Here is a 16,957-nt window from a genome sequence, read left to right on the forward strand (position 1 = left end):
GACCAATTCAGTATCGATTCTGCGCCCCTCCAAGCGATGAAAGTCAAAATTTTCGCGCGATTCGCACGCATTTCACTACAAAATCATTTTAAAGATCAATTAACAATAATTAATTACAGCCAAAATTTATTTGTGGTAGACCCTATTTAAAATGAATCAATTGACCAATTCAGTATCGATTCTGCGCCCCTCCAAGCGATGAAAGTCAAAATTTTCGCGCGCCTCGCGCGCATTTCACTACAAAATCATATTAAAGATCAATCAACAATTAATTACAGCCAAAATTTATTTGTGGTAGACCCTATTTAAAATGAATCAATTGACCAATTCAGCATCGATTCTACGCCCCTCCAAGCGATGAAAGTCAAAATTTTCGCGCATTCCACTTGAAAATCATTTTAAAGATAATTAATAATTAATTACAGGCAAAATTTATTAGTGGTAGGCCCTATTTGTGGAAATTTTCACAATAGTTTCAAGAATCGGGGTGAGGGGGCGTCACAAGCCCTAACTGCGCCACTGGTGGGCAGTATACAAATAGGTCAAAATTGACCAGTTTTCAAGGGGGTAACCACCTTTAACACTTTTTCTGCCTCCGCCAGGAGGTAGTTTGATTTGAAATTGACACCTAAAATGCCGCACATTGCGCGGCATGTAGGCCGATTGTACAAATTTATATTCTGACAAGTACTCTAATTTCCGCCCAATATCGAGAGCCCAATATATATCCCCCACCTCTCTGCGCCATACATAAATTCGCCTATCGCCATTTCCGAATGTTCAAAAAGATAATCACGCTTCCTCAGCATGTGCAATAAATTAGCATTAAAATTAATCTTATTCTATAGGGATTCTAGAAACACCTAGCACGTGGCGCCAATGGTGCGGGTCTATCAAGTTCATGAATTATGCATTAGAATTTTTTCAAACTCATATGTTGTATAATTGAAGACCGAATTAAAAAGACTAGCTTGCGTATACCGTCCCGTCAACCAGCAACCAATCACGGCACGCCTTTGTCATGACGTCAGATGCAAACTAGTCTTTTTTTAATTCGGTCTTTAATTATAGGTTGTAGCCTCAGCGCTCATCAGCAGCTTTATCGTTGAAGGCAAGATGGAAAACAGTTATGCTGTGACAATGGGAATACACATCAAACAAGGTTTAATTTCATGATTAGGCCTACATGAAATCTGATTATCAATGGAAAAATTTTGGCTGGAGAAGTTGAAGCTGACGTTCATGGCGACACTTTGGATGTGATAATTTGACATCATGGATTGTTTTGTGCAAAATTGAGGTATTTTTGTGCCATTTAATACGCGGTGAGTCAGCAGGCCGACTGGCATGCATGCTAGGCTCGACTAGGCCGCAATCATCGTGCATGCGTGTCTACATCATAATAATAGTTGAAATGATGGGATTGAAAAGACCGGCTAGCTATTTGATTTCTCTGCATACGAGATGTATGTGCTGCTGTAGTGCCGTGTTCAACGTACATACGGCATGTCATGATCATGATGATGTTTGCAATGTATGGTACGATACGCCTAGCCGCGCCTATGGCCGGCTTCATTGCTGTAGTAAAGTATTGCAACTTTATTGCGTTGATATAATTCGGAATAATTCGTTCTAAAGTATTTGCTTCCCCAATTCCCATACGTGGTTGGTCATGTTGGTGGTATGTAGGCCTATGTCAGTTTTTTACATTCTACTGAGTACTGTTGCAATATTTTTGCATGCATGAAAAACTATGACTGAGAAATTTGCTTTTTGTTTATAAAATAAAATGCAAGAATCATCTTTCCCCACACAATACTTCTTACAAACAAGGTGTTGATATTGGCCCTTTCGATGCAAAACAAAGCACAAATGAAGGAAAGAAAACAAAACAATAATGTTTTTGATTTTTTATTCAATTACACATACAAAAAAAGTAATGGCCTATGAAAAGACTCCCCCTAAATATAATATTAATATTAATATTATTTTAGTCCTGAATACAAAATATAATAAACAAGCATAAAAGAATCTGATACAAAAATGTGTTACTCTGAAACGTTACAATCGTAATTTTCAGTCAAAAAATCCACAAGAAATGACTCTTGATACAACTTAGGCCTATATTTAAAAAACAGAAACGGCTGCCTGCATCTGGAACTCTTCATATCTGAGAGTTTGAAGGTCTTATTTCATACATCAGAATTATTTGCAAGATTGCAAGATGGCTTTAGGTGACCATGGCCCTATTGGCTAATGCACAAATTTAGATTTTCTTTCTATTTAAATAATACTATAGTATGTTAAAACTAATGCCCTGTAGATTACATTCGGTTCTTGAGATATGGCCTGTCAAAATGGCGCGAAACCAAAAGAAAAAATTGGCAACAACTTTCTTTTTATTTTCTATATTTTTGACAAGTCCAGTTGCCAGATGATTTTCTAATTCATGCATGAATTATGCAAAGTAAAGATTTCAGATAATCAGATACAATTAAAAGAGCTATGGTACTGAGGCATGGTACATGGGTAGAACACACACTATACTACAAAATTACGGTTGCGTTTTGGCAAATTTCAATTTGCATAATTAATTAGGGCCACTTATTAGAAAAGTTGATTAGGGCCCTAATTAATTATGCAAATGGAAATTTGCCAAAGGCATCCATTTTATTTTGTAGCCGATCTGAACATTTTACTTTGTATAATTCTTGCATATATAATTAGAAAATAAGGCCTACCTGACAACATTGCATAACAAAAATAAATGAAAGTTGTTGCCAACTTCTTGGTTACGTGCCATTTTGACAGGCCATATTTTGGTAACCGAATATCCGATTAAAATAAAATTTTCAGTTTTGTAATCAGGAGAGAACGGGCTCACATATTTCAATCAGACAAAAATCTATATCCAATAGCGTTACCTTAAGGGGTTGTTTGGAATGACAGGTGAGTCAGGGGTCAAAAACAAAATTTTTACCTTTTTGACCTCAGCACATGTGTATGTACAGGCTGAGTCAAAAAGAAGTAAACTCATGTTTGAGGGCTGTAACTCGAGATCTGTAAGGAATCTGCTAGAAATGAAAATACCACTGGAACGAGCAAATGCTACACGTCTAAATACAAAAAAGAATTGTTGCAATTGCTCACAGCAAACTCAAGTTATACTCATTTGAATACAACCACCCATTTTTGTAGCTGCACACGGTTTCACTTCCCAAGTAGGGGCCTACCTATTATATGTATTGGTAAGGGGCGATATTCAAATGCAAATAGAGTTCTGTGGCAGGTGTGGTTTCGATCAATAATTCCTACATATTAAAGGGCTCTTTTCAATATGAATTTTACCTCATTGCACTACCTTATAATAAAACGGGCCAAATGACAACATGGCACCACAATTTACCGCACGGGAGCGCACGTTTCTGTCGACGAAGTATCATAAAACTAAGAAACAGAATTTATTTTCAACACGGACTCAAAAATTTCCAGATTTGAAATCAAAACATAAAAATTACCTAAAAATTGCAATTTATTTTGATCATATAAAAAATGAAAAAAAGTTTATATTTTTAAAGGACAGACATGTAATCAGCCTAAAACAGGCTTGTCGCAGTCTAAAAAGTTCATTGCTTATTGTAAAATATGTAGACTTGGCACAAATCTTTGCAATTACTCTAAAGAATTTAATGGTGTGCGTAGCGTATTAAAAGCAAGTGAAGGGGGGGGGGGGGGAAATGGGCAAGCTTCCACACCGGAAATGCAAAATTGTGCAACTCGTATAGTGCAGAATTTAAACTCATTGAATTGAAGCACAATCTGCATTTTGGTGATTTTGTTTTGCTTTCAAATATAATGCATGATTATAATTATTTGCAATCAGACTGACATAATATTTTTCAGTTGGAAAATCAAAATTTATTTTGATACGGTTGTGGAGGTCGCGGCTGCCGAATTCAGCTCCATGACAAAGTGTATGAACATGGACGTGATATCAGATAGGATAACCATTATAAAAGCCTGTTAAATTCCATGTTCATGATGGATTTACGGACATTTGGAAGTCTGCTATAGGCATGTGAGTATTATAAACTAGGATCGTGTAGGGGTATGACAGGGCTGAACACAAATATTTGGTAAGCTTATAGGTTTCTGACCCCCCTTATAAATGTTATTTAGATGAATAATAGCTTGCCATAGCAATGTGAAATCGAGTGCATAATGAGCATATCTGCTAAATACGCACAATTTAAGGGTTCAACATGCCGCGCGTAATGTTGCGACTCAAAAAAAGGTGCTGCGTCATTCTGTAGAAAACACGCACAATTTTACGGCTCAACATGCCGCGTAATGTTGCGACTCGTTCAAAGGTGCTGCGTCATTCTGTAGAAAATACGCACAATTTTACGGTTCAACATGCCGTGTAATGTTACGACTCTTTTAAAGGTGCTGCGTCATTCTGTAGAAAATACGCGCGCAATTTTACGGTCTAACATGCCGCGTAATGTTACGACTTCGCTTTAAAGGTGCTGCGTCATTCTGTAGAAAATATGCACAATTTTACGGTTCAACATGCCGCGTAATGTTACGACTCGTGTAAAGGTGCTTCGTCATTCTGTAGAAAATACGCACAATTTTACGGTTCAACATGCCGCATAATGTTACGACTCGGAAAACATTGACGTACCAGTCATTGGCAAAAGGCCTGTGGATTTACAACAAAAAACACACACAGTCAGAGTGACAATTATTTAAAAATGAGTGCAAATTTGCAACAAAAATTTCAAAGTCATTGACTTTCCCATTATATCAGTATTAGCTTTGTTATGTAATAGCCAACATGAACTCTAGCCACTTCACACCTTTTCGTGCAGTGTCAACACACAGATACATGTCATTGTTTATATAGCCCTATAGCCAGGCAATATGCACCCATGCATACATGTACCTGTGAGATGCATGGAACAATGTTTTATACAGGGGGGTGTAATCCTATCTCTAGAGCATTGAGCCCTAAATCTAAACCCTAACCTAAATCATAACCCTACACTCTAACTCTATGACATAACCCTAAATCTAAACCCTAACCCTAAATCATAATTTCAAACCCGAACCTTATGTCTTATAGCCAGAACTCTAGACCTAGTAGCCTAAATCATCAAAATCTGTTGCAATTTGCAGATGTATTTTTTTCTCCATTTTCTCCCCTTTTTTTAATTTAAGAAAAAAAGTGGATTTTTTTAAGTCCGTGTCGAGAAAAATCCCTGTTAAGAGTCCCACTGAAGTTCAGCGTCTTTTTCGTGTCCAATTTCCTATAGCTAACCGGGTTTCATGTAAATGAGCAGTATTATAAGAATGTGAACAAGCTCAATGTGTATGGGACACTAAGGAACAGACTGCCGGAAGCTTCAGACAGACCACGAACTGCTAGATCACAAGTGAACATTGCTAGAGTTAGACATGCGTTACAGCAAGACCAAAGATCAGCTCAATCCTTTACCCAACATTCCCCAATCAAGCTTCTGCCGGATCGTTCGTAAAGACTTGAATTGGTACCCCTACAAACTATATTACCGTCATGGACTTTGTTGAATATTAATTAAAAGCAAGAGTTGTCTTTTAAACAATAAATCCTGTTAACACTTTGCTGATTCGTCGACATTGAAATGGATGAAAATCAATCAGCCGTGTGCAGCTACAAAAATGGGTGGTTGTATTTAAATGAGTATAACTTTAGTTTGCTGTGAGCAATTGCAACAATTCTTTTATTTACCGTAACCACTCGGGTATAAGCCCACCTTCGGCTATAAGCCCACCCCCTATTTTTCAAAACATTCTGGGAACAAGGGTGCACTCGGGTATAGGCCCAGTTGTAAAGTTCACAACACTTTTAAAAGCATGTATAAAAAATATCAGTTGATCATTAACATTCCATACTTATAATTTAAAAAAATTGACACAGATGATAGAAAATATTGGTACATTAACACCAGGCATACGCAAATGGGGATGATTGTTCTTATTTTTAAATTCAAGTACTAGCCCCTCCCCGGTTATAAGCCCACCCCCATTTTTGAAGTGAAATCAGCTATCTAGGGGGGTGGGCTTATACCCGAGTGGTTACGGTATTTAGACGTGTAAAATTCGCTCTTTCCAGTGGTATTTTCATTGTTAGTAGATTCCTTGTAGATCTCGAGTTACAGCCCCTCAAACATGAGTTTACTTCTTTTTGACTCAGCCTGTATGATCTGCCATACAAAAATTAAAAAAACAATACCTCAAAGTATCATTTTTTAATGTTTTTTGTCATAATCACACTATTCTACAAATTTCATCTGTTTGTACCGGGGGCGTGTCTGTTGCCAGGTAGGCCTACATGACAGCATAGACACACGTTACAACCTTGAAGAATAATACAGAATTGTGACGTTATATTCTTCTTAACCTATCTTAGAACTGCCTATTATTTCAATTGTTATACTGTTCTGGTTGGTTTATTGCATATAGAGGCCCTGCATGAAATTATTGATTGGCTCCAAACAAAGGTTTTCAACCGGTGTCCTTCACCGTAGTTATGGCGGAGTGCAGTCCATTCAATCAAATGTTGTCATCAACCTACTTGATCGTAGTGCAGGATTATGTGTGTGAGACGAACTGTCACGGTAGATTGCAATCATGCTTTTGTTGAATGCATTTGAGTAGTCCGCCATATTTACGGGATGATACGTCGCATGCAAGGCCTCTATACTGTATAGAAATTATGCAATATGACGTCGAGCATGACAGAGTCATCTTCATTCAAATAAAATTCAGGTACCCGTAAGGTACCACGGAGCAATTCGCACGATAATACAATAAAACAGATGAAAGGTATGAATGGTTGTGGAATCGAATTGCAGACCTGTCCCTCTGTCACCTTAGAACTGCATCTCGTAGGCAATGGTAGGTAATAAACCAACCGGAACGGTATAACAATTGAAATAACAGCATGTCTTGGTCTCAATTCAAGATGTGCAATTTGGACACACCTACTCGTTGGCTGATTTATACTTCAACAGTTCCTCAAAGCTATATCAGAAAAGCCACTATCTCATTGTTCATTGGCCCGCAGTATGCGCTCTCGCCCCGGGCACTCAACTTTAGAATTGATGGGTATATGTGCCTACAAGCGTCGCGAAGTAGGCGCATATCAGTACACAACATTAAGTTTTTTTAATAAAAAAAAAGGGTCATATGTACAAAAAAAAAGAAAAGGGGTCATTCATTGGGTATAATATTTTGAAAACTGAAGGTGCCTGGTCATCGGGTATAGTCGGCTTCAAAAGAGGGGCATATATTGACAGGCACATACCGTCACCTCTAAAGTTGATGCCCCCCCCGGGTGCTCGCATTATATTTTGTTCATGGCTCGGCTTTTAAAACTCCCACACGTCACAATAAGGCTATTGAAAAGTGTATAGAATAGCTAATGATAGACCGGTCCCTGCGATTAGTCGCGGACCCGAGCGACAATATAGTAAACACATCGAGTTTATAACACAAGTGACAGAAGTCGTGAATTATGGAGGGTTTCATTGAACTTCTACCAGCAAAATATGGAATAATACTAACACAAGACACCAATCGAGATGATGATACCAGCCATAATGGAAGGCTTGTATTTGACCTTTTTATGAATCCAATTTCGTGACGAGAAGTTAAAAAGGTAATGTATATTTCAAGAAATTTGGGTTCAAAAATTCCGTATCAGCTCGTATCATCAATTCCGTAAATATGGCGTATAGAGGCACAACTTGACAATAAACTGAACTATTTAAACGTAAAGGACGCATTGGATACACATAAATTTGTGTTTCCTTGCTGGCGGAATAGTTGCAAAACTCTTTTAAGTCAAAAAAGTTGGACAATTTATGAATTATGATTGGCAAAATAGCGAAAGGAAATAGACTTTTCCAACCATGTAAAACTACACTGGGTTGTTGACATGGTCGACATACATTAAGGCATATGCATGTTCCTAAAGTAGGAGGTAAGTACTATAATTAATTGTTTAAAGGGCTCAACATACCAGCAAAAGGTCATAGGGTCATCAGAGTACAGGGACTTTGTGAAATACTGGGTACAAAAAAAAAGTGTGTGAGCCGATATGCAACATCAAATATAAAAGCCGATTTACATAATTTCCCATGACCTTACAGAAGTGATCGTGCTCAAATATAAAACTATAGAGTTTGGTCCTTGATATGCACCATCAATTGTGTACTTGTGATCAATATTGCTAGGCAAACAATCACAGCAAACATGCCAAAATCCTCCCATTTCTCCTCCATTTACACACATATAAACCCATCCCTTAAAGCTAGCATTATAAGTGTCTCCTTAACTAATAACAAAAGCTGCCCACTGGTATCTTGGAGGCATTGTCTTTTTTTAAAGACATTTCTTGTTTGGTATGCTTCGGTGGGGCGGCAGGGAGAGGCTTTGCCTAGGGCGGCAAAATCCCTAGGAACGGCCCTGGACTTTGGTGAGTATATGGTATAATAAGAAATATATATCAGGATAAATTTATTATTGATTTATAATCACAGGTGTACAACTTAATTATCATGCTGGACAGCTTCAGATAGATTTATATTATAGGCTGCGCTTTTTGGAAAAGTCCAACATTAATTAGAATTATCCAATTTCATCTAAACAAGTAGACTGAAAAGGAGGACTTAAACAGATGTATAGGATAGAAAAGTTGCATCCTTTCATCAAGTGTGGCACAGTGGTTGATGTTTGTGACTGTCTGGTACCAGAAGTCCTGGGTTCCATCCCAGTGTAGGCAAAAACTGGTGCCAATAAGGGTAACTGTGTTTGCTGTGTGTATAACCTGTCCAAAACCATACTATGATCCATTATAGCCATGGGGTGGGGTGTCAGCACTCTCATGCCCATCTGAATAAAAGAAAGTCGGTTGTCCACTCCTGCTGTGGAGATCATAGGGAAGAACAGTGTCTGAAAACTGAATCATTCACGCAGTTTAGACTCCATTTCAAGTGAAGCGAGAATTAATTTTGAAACAGCACAAGCTGAACGAGAAATTTTAGCCACAAACTGACCAGCTACTTTGATTTTAAATTAATGGCCGTTTAAAAGGGAGAAATTGTTATTCTCATTTTACTTCTCATTTTCCAGATATGGAAGTTCTTCCTATGCTGTGTGTGTCTGGTAATAGTTTTAATAATTGTGGGAGTCACTCTTGGTAAGTATCATACTTGGGCACCCACTTGTCCAAAGGACCACCAGTCTGAATGTTCACTAGTCTAAAAGTAGCTTTGCTGTAGTTGCACCATTATTGCAGGTTTTGTGTTTTCAATTATTTTGGCATAGTTTCTGGTTCAGTGTAACTGTTATGTTCCCACATTTTTACCTTGGGTCTTTGGACTACGTGTATAGATATGTGACATGATCAAGGGAAATGAGTCGGATGTTGCTTATATTGCTTTTGAGATACTGGTAAAAACTTGCATCAAATTCTTTTGTGTTATATTATTTTTAGCCATTGATAAATTGCTCATAACTCGGTAACCAGGTGTCCAATTTTGATGGGGTTTGCATCATAATGTAGCATTCGTAAACTGCCAGAAAATAATGTAAAAAACTTCTAATTGAAATAATTTGCCGACATGTGACTCATTCCCCTTGATCATGTCACATATAATGAGTGATGTATTTTTAGTACCAGGGGAAATTCCATTTGGAAGTTAGCATTGCGCTGGCCTGTTGACACATTATTGTATATAAATAAATCAAGCACTGTGTATTAGAATAACTTGGGGAATATGCATATGACACAAGATTGACCTATGTCAAAGCGTGTGGGGTGACCACAATGGGGTTATGAAGATATTTTACCTGAATGTATAATGCTAAAATTGGCTTTCTACTCATGTACATGTGACTACCGGTATCTGCTGAAGATACTTCACACTTTGCTATCTGCTGAAGATAGTTTTATACTCTCACCTTGCTATCTACTGAAGATAGTTTTGGTTTTGTACTCACACCTTGCTATCTACTGAAGATACTTCACACCTTGCTATCTGCTGAAGATAGTTTTATACTCACACTTTGCTATCTACTGAAGATACTTCACACCTTGCTATCTGCTGAAGATAGTTTTATACTCACACTTTGCTATCTACTGAAGATACTTCACACTTTGCTATCTGCTGAAGATAGTTTTATACTCACACTTTGCTATCTACTGAAGATAATTTTATACTCACACCTTGCTATCTACTAAAGATAGTTTTATACTCACACCTTGCTATCTACTGAAGATAGTTTTATGCTCACACTTTGCTATCTACTGAAGATACTTCACACTTTGCTATCTGCTGAAGATAGTTTTATACTCACACTTTGCTATCTACTGAAGATAATTTTATACTCACACCTTGCTATCTACTAAAGATAGTTTTATACTCACACCTTGCTATCTACTGAAGATAGTTTTATGCTCACACCTTGCTATCTACTATAGATAGTTTTATACTCACACCTTGCTATCTACTGAAGATAGTTTTATACTCACACCTTGCTATCTACTGAAGATAGTTTTATACTCACACTTTGCTATCTACTGAAGATAGTTTTATGCTCACACCTTGCTATCTCTACTGAAGATAGTTTTATACTCACACCTTGCTATCTACTGAAGATTTACACTCACACCTTGATATCTACTAAAGATAGTTTGATACTCACACTTTGCTATCTACTGAAGATAGTTTTATACTCACAATTTGCTATCTACTGAAGATAATTTTATACTCACACCTTGCTATCTACTAAAGATAGTTTTATACTCACACTTTGCTATCTACTGAAGATAGTTTCATACTCACACTTTGCTATCTACTAAAGATAGTTTTATACTCACACTTTGCTATCTACTGAAGATAGTTTTATATTCACACCTTGCTATCTACTGAAGATAGTATTACAGGGTGTAACAATAAAATTTGTACAATTTTAAAAATAGAATGACACAAGTATGCCGCATATATTTTGGTTTTATATTTATATGTCTATCAAGATAATTTCTTTACCCACCAGATAAGCTTTGTTCTAATAACATCGATGATATACAAGTGATGACATGGCCAATTATGTAACCTAGTCTTAAAACCACTTGGGCCACTTTTGTCTAAGTGTTACAAAAGTGACTGAATAGAGTTGAACCATGGACCAGTTGGACGGTCCTCTTATGATTGGTAGTTTTAAACAATGGGGTATTCGAAGTGGTAGAAATGATTACATAATAGAATATCTCCTTGAGTTTTTGAAAGTCACATCTAAGCACTGACATAACAACCTCATTTACTAGAAATCGTGGCTGCAACTCAACACCTTCAACCCAAATTCACGTTGGAAGAGCATATTTTTATGGTTGTGACATTCGGTAGCACATGGAGTCAAGCAGAAACCATAAAATTGTTTATAGCTCATTTTCCAAACTCACGTCTTCCATCAAGGCATACAATTATATATTTGTATGAGAAGTATGTAGAATTTGTTAACAGGAATGCTTGCATTAGTGGTCGCCCCAGAACAACTAAAGCCCAGCTGAACTCAATTTCAAAATTTTATTGTTTTGTACTTTGAATGCAAAAACTGTTTTCAGTTTTACCAATGATATCTCGGAGATATGAGAAATTACTTTAGTTATAAGATAATTTGAAAGAAATTTCATGACTTCATTTATAGATTTTAAAGAAATATCATTATTATTATTAAGTTCATGTTAATTATATAAAGAAACGCCACTTATAATTTTTTTGTGTCAGTTCTTTGATGTTTAATGCACGATACGCATATCTACACGGTTCAGACTTGATATACGCAAACATGGCAAAAGTGGCCCAACACGTTTTCTGGACGATTTGATTAATCGGGCATAACTTTTGAACCCAAGCTAGTAAAGAAACCAACTAAACGTCTTCTTTTAGCCAAGATATTACTGATTCTATTGCATATATCATTTGTGCCGTAACTCTTTTAGTTTTTTCCTGAGAAGTCAAAATGCAATTGTATAAAGTTTATTGTTACACCCTGTATACTCACACTTTGCTATCTACGGAAGATAGTTTTATACTCACACCTTGCTATCTACTAAAGATAGTTTTATACTCACACCTTGCTATCTACTGAAGATAGTTTCATACTCGCACTTTGCTATCTACTAAAGATAGTTTTATACTCACACCTTGCTATCTACTGAAGATAGTTTTATACTCACACCTTGCTATCTACTAGTTTTATACTCACATTTTGCTATCTACTGAAGATAGTTTTATACTCACATTTTGCTATCTACTGAAGATAATTTTATACTCACACCTTGCTATCTACTAAATATATTTTTATACTCACCTTGCTATCTACTGAAGATAGTTTTATACTCACACTTTGCTATCTATTGAAGATAGTTTTATACTCACAGCTTGCTGTCTACTGAAGATAGTTTTACATTTTGCTATCTACTGAAGATAGTTATATACTCACACTTTGCTATCTAGTGAAGATAGTTTTACACTCATACCTTGCTATCTACTGAAGATAGTTGTGTACTCACACATTGCTAGCTACTGAAGATAGTTTTGTACTCACACCTTGCTATCTACTGAAGATAGTCTATACTCACACCTTGCTATCTACTGAAGATAGTTTATACTCACACCTTGCTATCTACTGACGATAGTTTATACTCACACCTTGCACTACTGAAAAGGAGATTCAATAAAACACCCCGTTTTGGAGGTCTAGTTCATCCAATAAATCATATATATTTTGTTTCTTCATTTCTTTCTTTTTCTTTAATTAATTCTGCAGGTGTACTCCAGCCATGGAAGTAAGACCTTGGGAGGAGGATTGAAAATGATGCATACCCAGCAGACACAAAAATGTTTTATAAATTGTTATTGTAACGGAAATAGATTCAGACAAGAGATGATATCAGGGTATATAAACCGATGCGCTGATCATTTGGGGCTCTTTCGTACCCTGAGACTGTCGAGGTTGGTTATACCTCTCTCTCTGCATCAATTCCACTACTACCGCTCTGGAATCCGATCACTTGGATCTGCCCATAACTCCCAATAAATGATAAGAACATAACATAGATCCGATTCCATGTCTGACTTTATTAGTGTGACCAGGTATTCTGAAGACTGTACAGATTGGCCGCACACTCCGCCACAAGTTGCCTTAGACGCTAGCTACCAGATAGTTTCCGCCACATTATTAACATGTTTAGGTTTTGGTAATTACATTTAAATGTTGGATAATATAATGTCGTGAAAATGTTTTCAAAATGTTTAATATGAGAAAACACTACAATGACATTTAAAAAATGTTGTGACAAGGTATTTATGAAAAATATTTTTTTATATGTGCATACGTGTTCGACTATATTTCCATCGTAATAATATTTCCATCGTAACTGTGAATATTTCCATCGTAATAATAAAACGCCGGTTCCATCATTTTATTCAAAATCTCGGATTTTGACAAAACTACAGCACCTAAAGTCTTGATTTTTGCAGAGTATTTTATTGACTAAAGTACATTACAATCGTGTAATACCAGAATTTAAAAAAATTTGAGGGCGTTCTCCTCAGCAAATGTTATAATATGGCTTTAAATAACATGTTAGAATGTTTTGCAGTAAGTTTTCAAAAATGTTTTTGAATGCTATGAAAATGTTTTATACCTTATTGAGGTGTTTTCTGTAAAATTTACTGGGTAGCCTATACAACATACAAAGGTGTTATATATCTTAAATCCAGGCCTGCTCATAGTTACATCATAACCTACATGTAAATGTGAATCTTCATTCAGAGGGGTGTAATAATTCTATTTGTCCCCTGGGAATGAAATGGTTAATTTTTGTCAGGTTAAGGTGGGGCACATCTATTTAGGACACCATTTCGCCGATGACATGGTGTATCACGAAAAAGACCATTTTGAGATAATTGCATAAATTTGAAGTTTTTGCAACTTAACTTCTACCTGTTTGTCATAAAAAGCCACTGCATTGAGAGTTCCCTTTCTTTTTATGATTAGAGCTGGTCTCTACTAGTTGTTTACTGAGAGCTGGTCTCTAATTGTATTCCTTGAAAAAGAAAAGTTTTGTCTTTTTGAAATGTCAGTTTTTTAACTTTGTTTATACCTTTTGTGTTTATTCCCCTATTGGATGTTGCATCTCATTTTCCCGTTTTTAATTTTATCCGTTGCTAGCGTGACAATGTCATGTTGTATCCTTTTGGATCCACACTTTGGTTCCCTGCTGGTCAGTTGGAACAGATTTTCCTTTTTTGGCGCCCTCTACGGAGGCGCCAAAATATAGGCATGACTTTGTGAAAAGCTTCTAATTTCACTCTTGCTAGATTGACTTCGCAATTGTTTTGCTAAAATTATGCCCAGCTCAGAAATAAAACCACAATTTGCTTGGATTTTATTTTATTATTGTTTTCTGATATGCACGGGATAAAATGGTGAGCGTATATTCTGTGTTTAAAATACAAAATTAGGATTTATAAAAACACCAAATAAATCCTGACCTTTGTATGGGTTCAACCAGTTTACCGTGTGCCTTAGAACCTGATAGACGGTGACATTTGACCATACACTAGGATCCACAACATGCTCATCTATCATGGGAACAGTTCTTAAGCCCTAATACATTTGTACTTTCATCCTTTGAAAATTTGGGTACACAAACTCATACTCTGCAACTTGAGGTCAAATTTTGCACTATGATTATGTAATTGAGGTTATTGGACTATGCCATTGGGATGAGACTCTTGTGGTCCATAGTGATAAGATCAATTAAACTGATGGCTTTTGTTTGCTAATTACCATAGAATCTATATAGCGGTTATTGCCAAAGTTGCAATATGGTGGCACAATTGGGCGGCAAACTGTATGCAAACAACACGGCATATTAATTATACATGTTCTACATTGTTGTATTTTAAAACACTGAAGACCAAAATTGACGTTATTGCCATGATTGGATCATGGAGGTAGTACTACAACTCTGGCGGAAATTCGTTGCCACACCAGGGCCACACCAGCACGTTCTGGTGTTAAAAGCACGCAATCGAAGCTAAATATGTGATAGTTCCGTATTATTTTGTATAATAGTTGCAAATGCACATTCAGATTACACTTGCCCCTTCCCACCCCCCATTTTCCAATGTTGGGAGACTGTAATGTAGAAATGATGACGATTTTGTCCAAATCAACATTGCAATAGGGGAGCGGGGAAGGATGTTGGCCAATTAACGCTCAGGTGTGGCAACATTTTTCGCCAAGGTTGTAGCTACTACCTCCATGATTGGATTAAGTAAATAACTAAATCCTGTTATCTACCCAGCAATGTTTGCTTATCTTAATAATTGTAACAAACTGTAGTGTACTATAAATGGTACAAGACTAGAAAAGGCAAACAGACAGAAATTTAGAGTTTTAAATTAGAGAGTTGACAGGAAGTTGCAAGAGTTAAATTGTTATGGATATGATTGGTGTAAGGGCGAAAATGTTGAATGTCAGATCAAAGTCATCCGAGGTGAATTAAGTAATGTCAATCACAAATTGTTACAGGTCATTTGAGGTGGACTAAGTTTATATTTGGATTGTCAGAACACCTTCCCCATCAGACACATTTCTCTTGCATTTGATCATCTTCTACTCTTCCCTAGAAAAATCATTATAATACCAAATCTACACACCATGGAATTCACCATATCACGTCCAAGTTCACATTGGGCGCCACATTCCTTTTTTAAAGGAATTTTTATTTATATTATCTCATTTTGTCAAAAATGGCTGATATGCCAGTAACTCATCCGAGCGATAAATTATGCAAAATCTCCTGTTTGCCGTGCTTGCATCACATTTTAGTCAAAATTGGTGGAGTCACTCAAAGTTGGCATATGAAAAGGAGAGGGTGAAATAGTTTTTATTTAATGACATTAATGTGGCAAATAAAAAAAAACCAAGGAAACAGCATTATTGACAAAGTTGCCAAAATACATGCAGCTTATTTATATACTATCAGTATATAAATTACAGAATTATGTATAAAATGTCTGATTTTGTCTTTCATACATGGCTTTCGGCTGAACTACTTACAGGCTATGTTAGCACATCTATGACAGTAACAAATCTACCAAAATCTGAATTTTGATAATTTTTACCATCGCCCAGATGAGCAAATCACTGAATGGGCCTTTAAAAGGAGGTCATTGGGTGGCAGCAGCAAAATGGGCAGCAAAACAAAATGATTATTGGGCGAGATGGATTTGAAATGGAGGTCACCCATTTTGGTAGGATGATAGAGTATGGTGACCTTATGTACCGCATAGTGTTGTGTCAAGTTATTTGCATACTTATGAATATCAATGATTATGAGCTCATTTACATATTAATTCACTGTGTAGCCAACATGCAATAACAGATTATAATATTTAGCAAAGTTCCTTTGTGCAAAGTATTTATGTGCTGAACGGTTACCAGTATTTCTTTCATTTCTTGTTTAATTACATTTTGGCCCACTTTTTTTTTTAAATTTTAAAGTAATTCCTGACGATTTAGAAAAAAAGAAGTAAATATTGTGTTAATAATATGCAAATTTTAAAATCTTTGCACACAGGAAGCTGAGACAATCTAATACAATATCTCGAGCTAAGCCAACTATTTCAATTGTTTAAATAATTATATAATATGTACAGAAGCTATATTTATAATCTCATAGTAGTGTTATTTTTTTGCGCAATGAAATAATTGCCCTTTAAAGGTTGTTTGTAAACTCCTTTAATTAATATGTGAATAAAATCATTTGATTCAAGGTAATTGCTATTGTGTGTTTGTTTGTTTTTGTGGGTTTTGTTGTGAGCCTATT

At 36.3% G+C, this 16,957-nt stretch overlaps 1 protein-coding gene across 1 annotated transcript in view; it reads left to right on the forward strand.

Moving 5' to 3' along the window:
• Positions 1-13,333, forward strand: part of LOC140167784 (uncharacterized) — a 36,915-nt gene extending 23,582 nt beyond the window's left edge. Inside the window, exons 11-12 of the mRNA XM_072191077.1 lie at positions 9,181-9,247; positions 12,883-13,333. Coding sequence (XP_072047178.1) covers positions 9,181-9,247; positions 12,883-12,905 — 90 coding nt within the window. The 3' untranslated portion in view covers positions 12,906-13,333. The remainder of the gene's footprint in view (positions 1-9,180; positions 9,248-12,882) is intronic.
• Positions 13,334-16,957: the final 3,624 nt, after the last annotated feature.

The sequence above is a fragment of the Amphiura filiformis genome, chromosome 13 (assembly GCF_039555335.1).
Source record: "Amphiura filiformis chromosome 13, Afil_fr2py, whole genome shotgun sequence".
NCBI lineage: Eukaryota > Metazoa > Echinodermata > Ophiuroidea > Amphilepidida > Amphiuridae > Amphiura > Amphiura filiformis.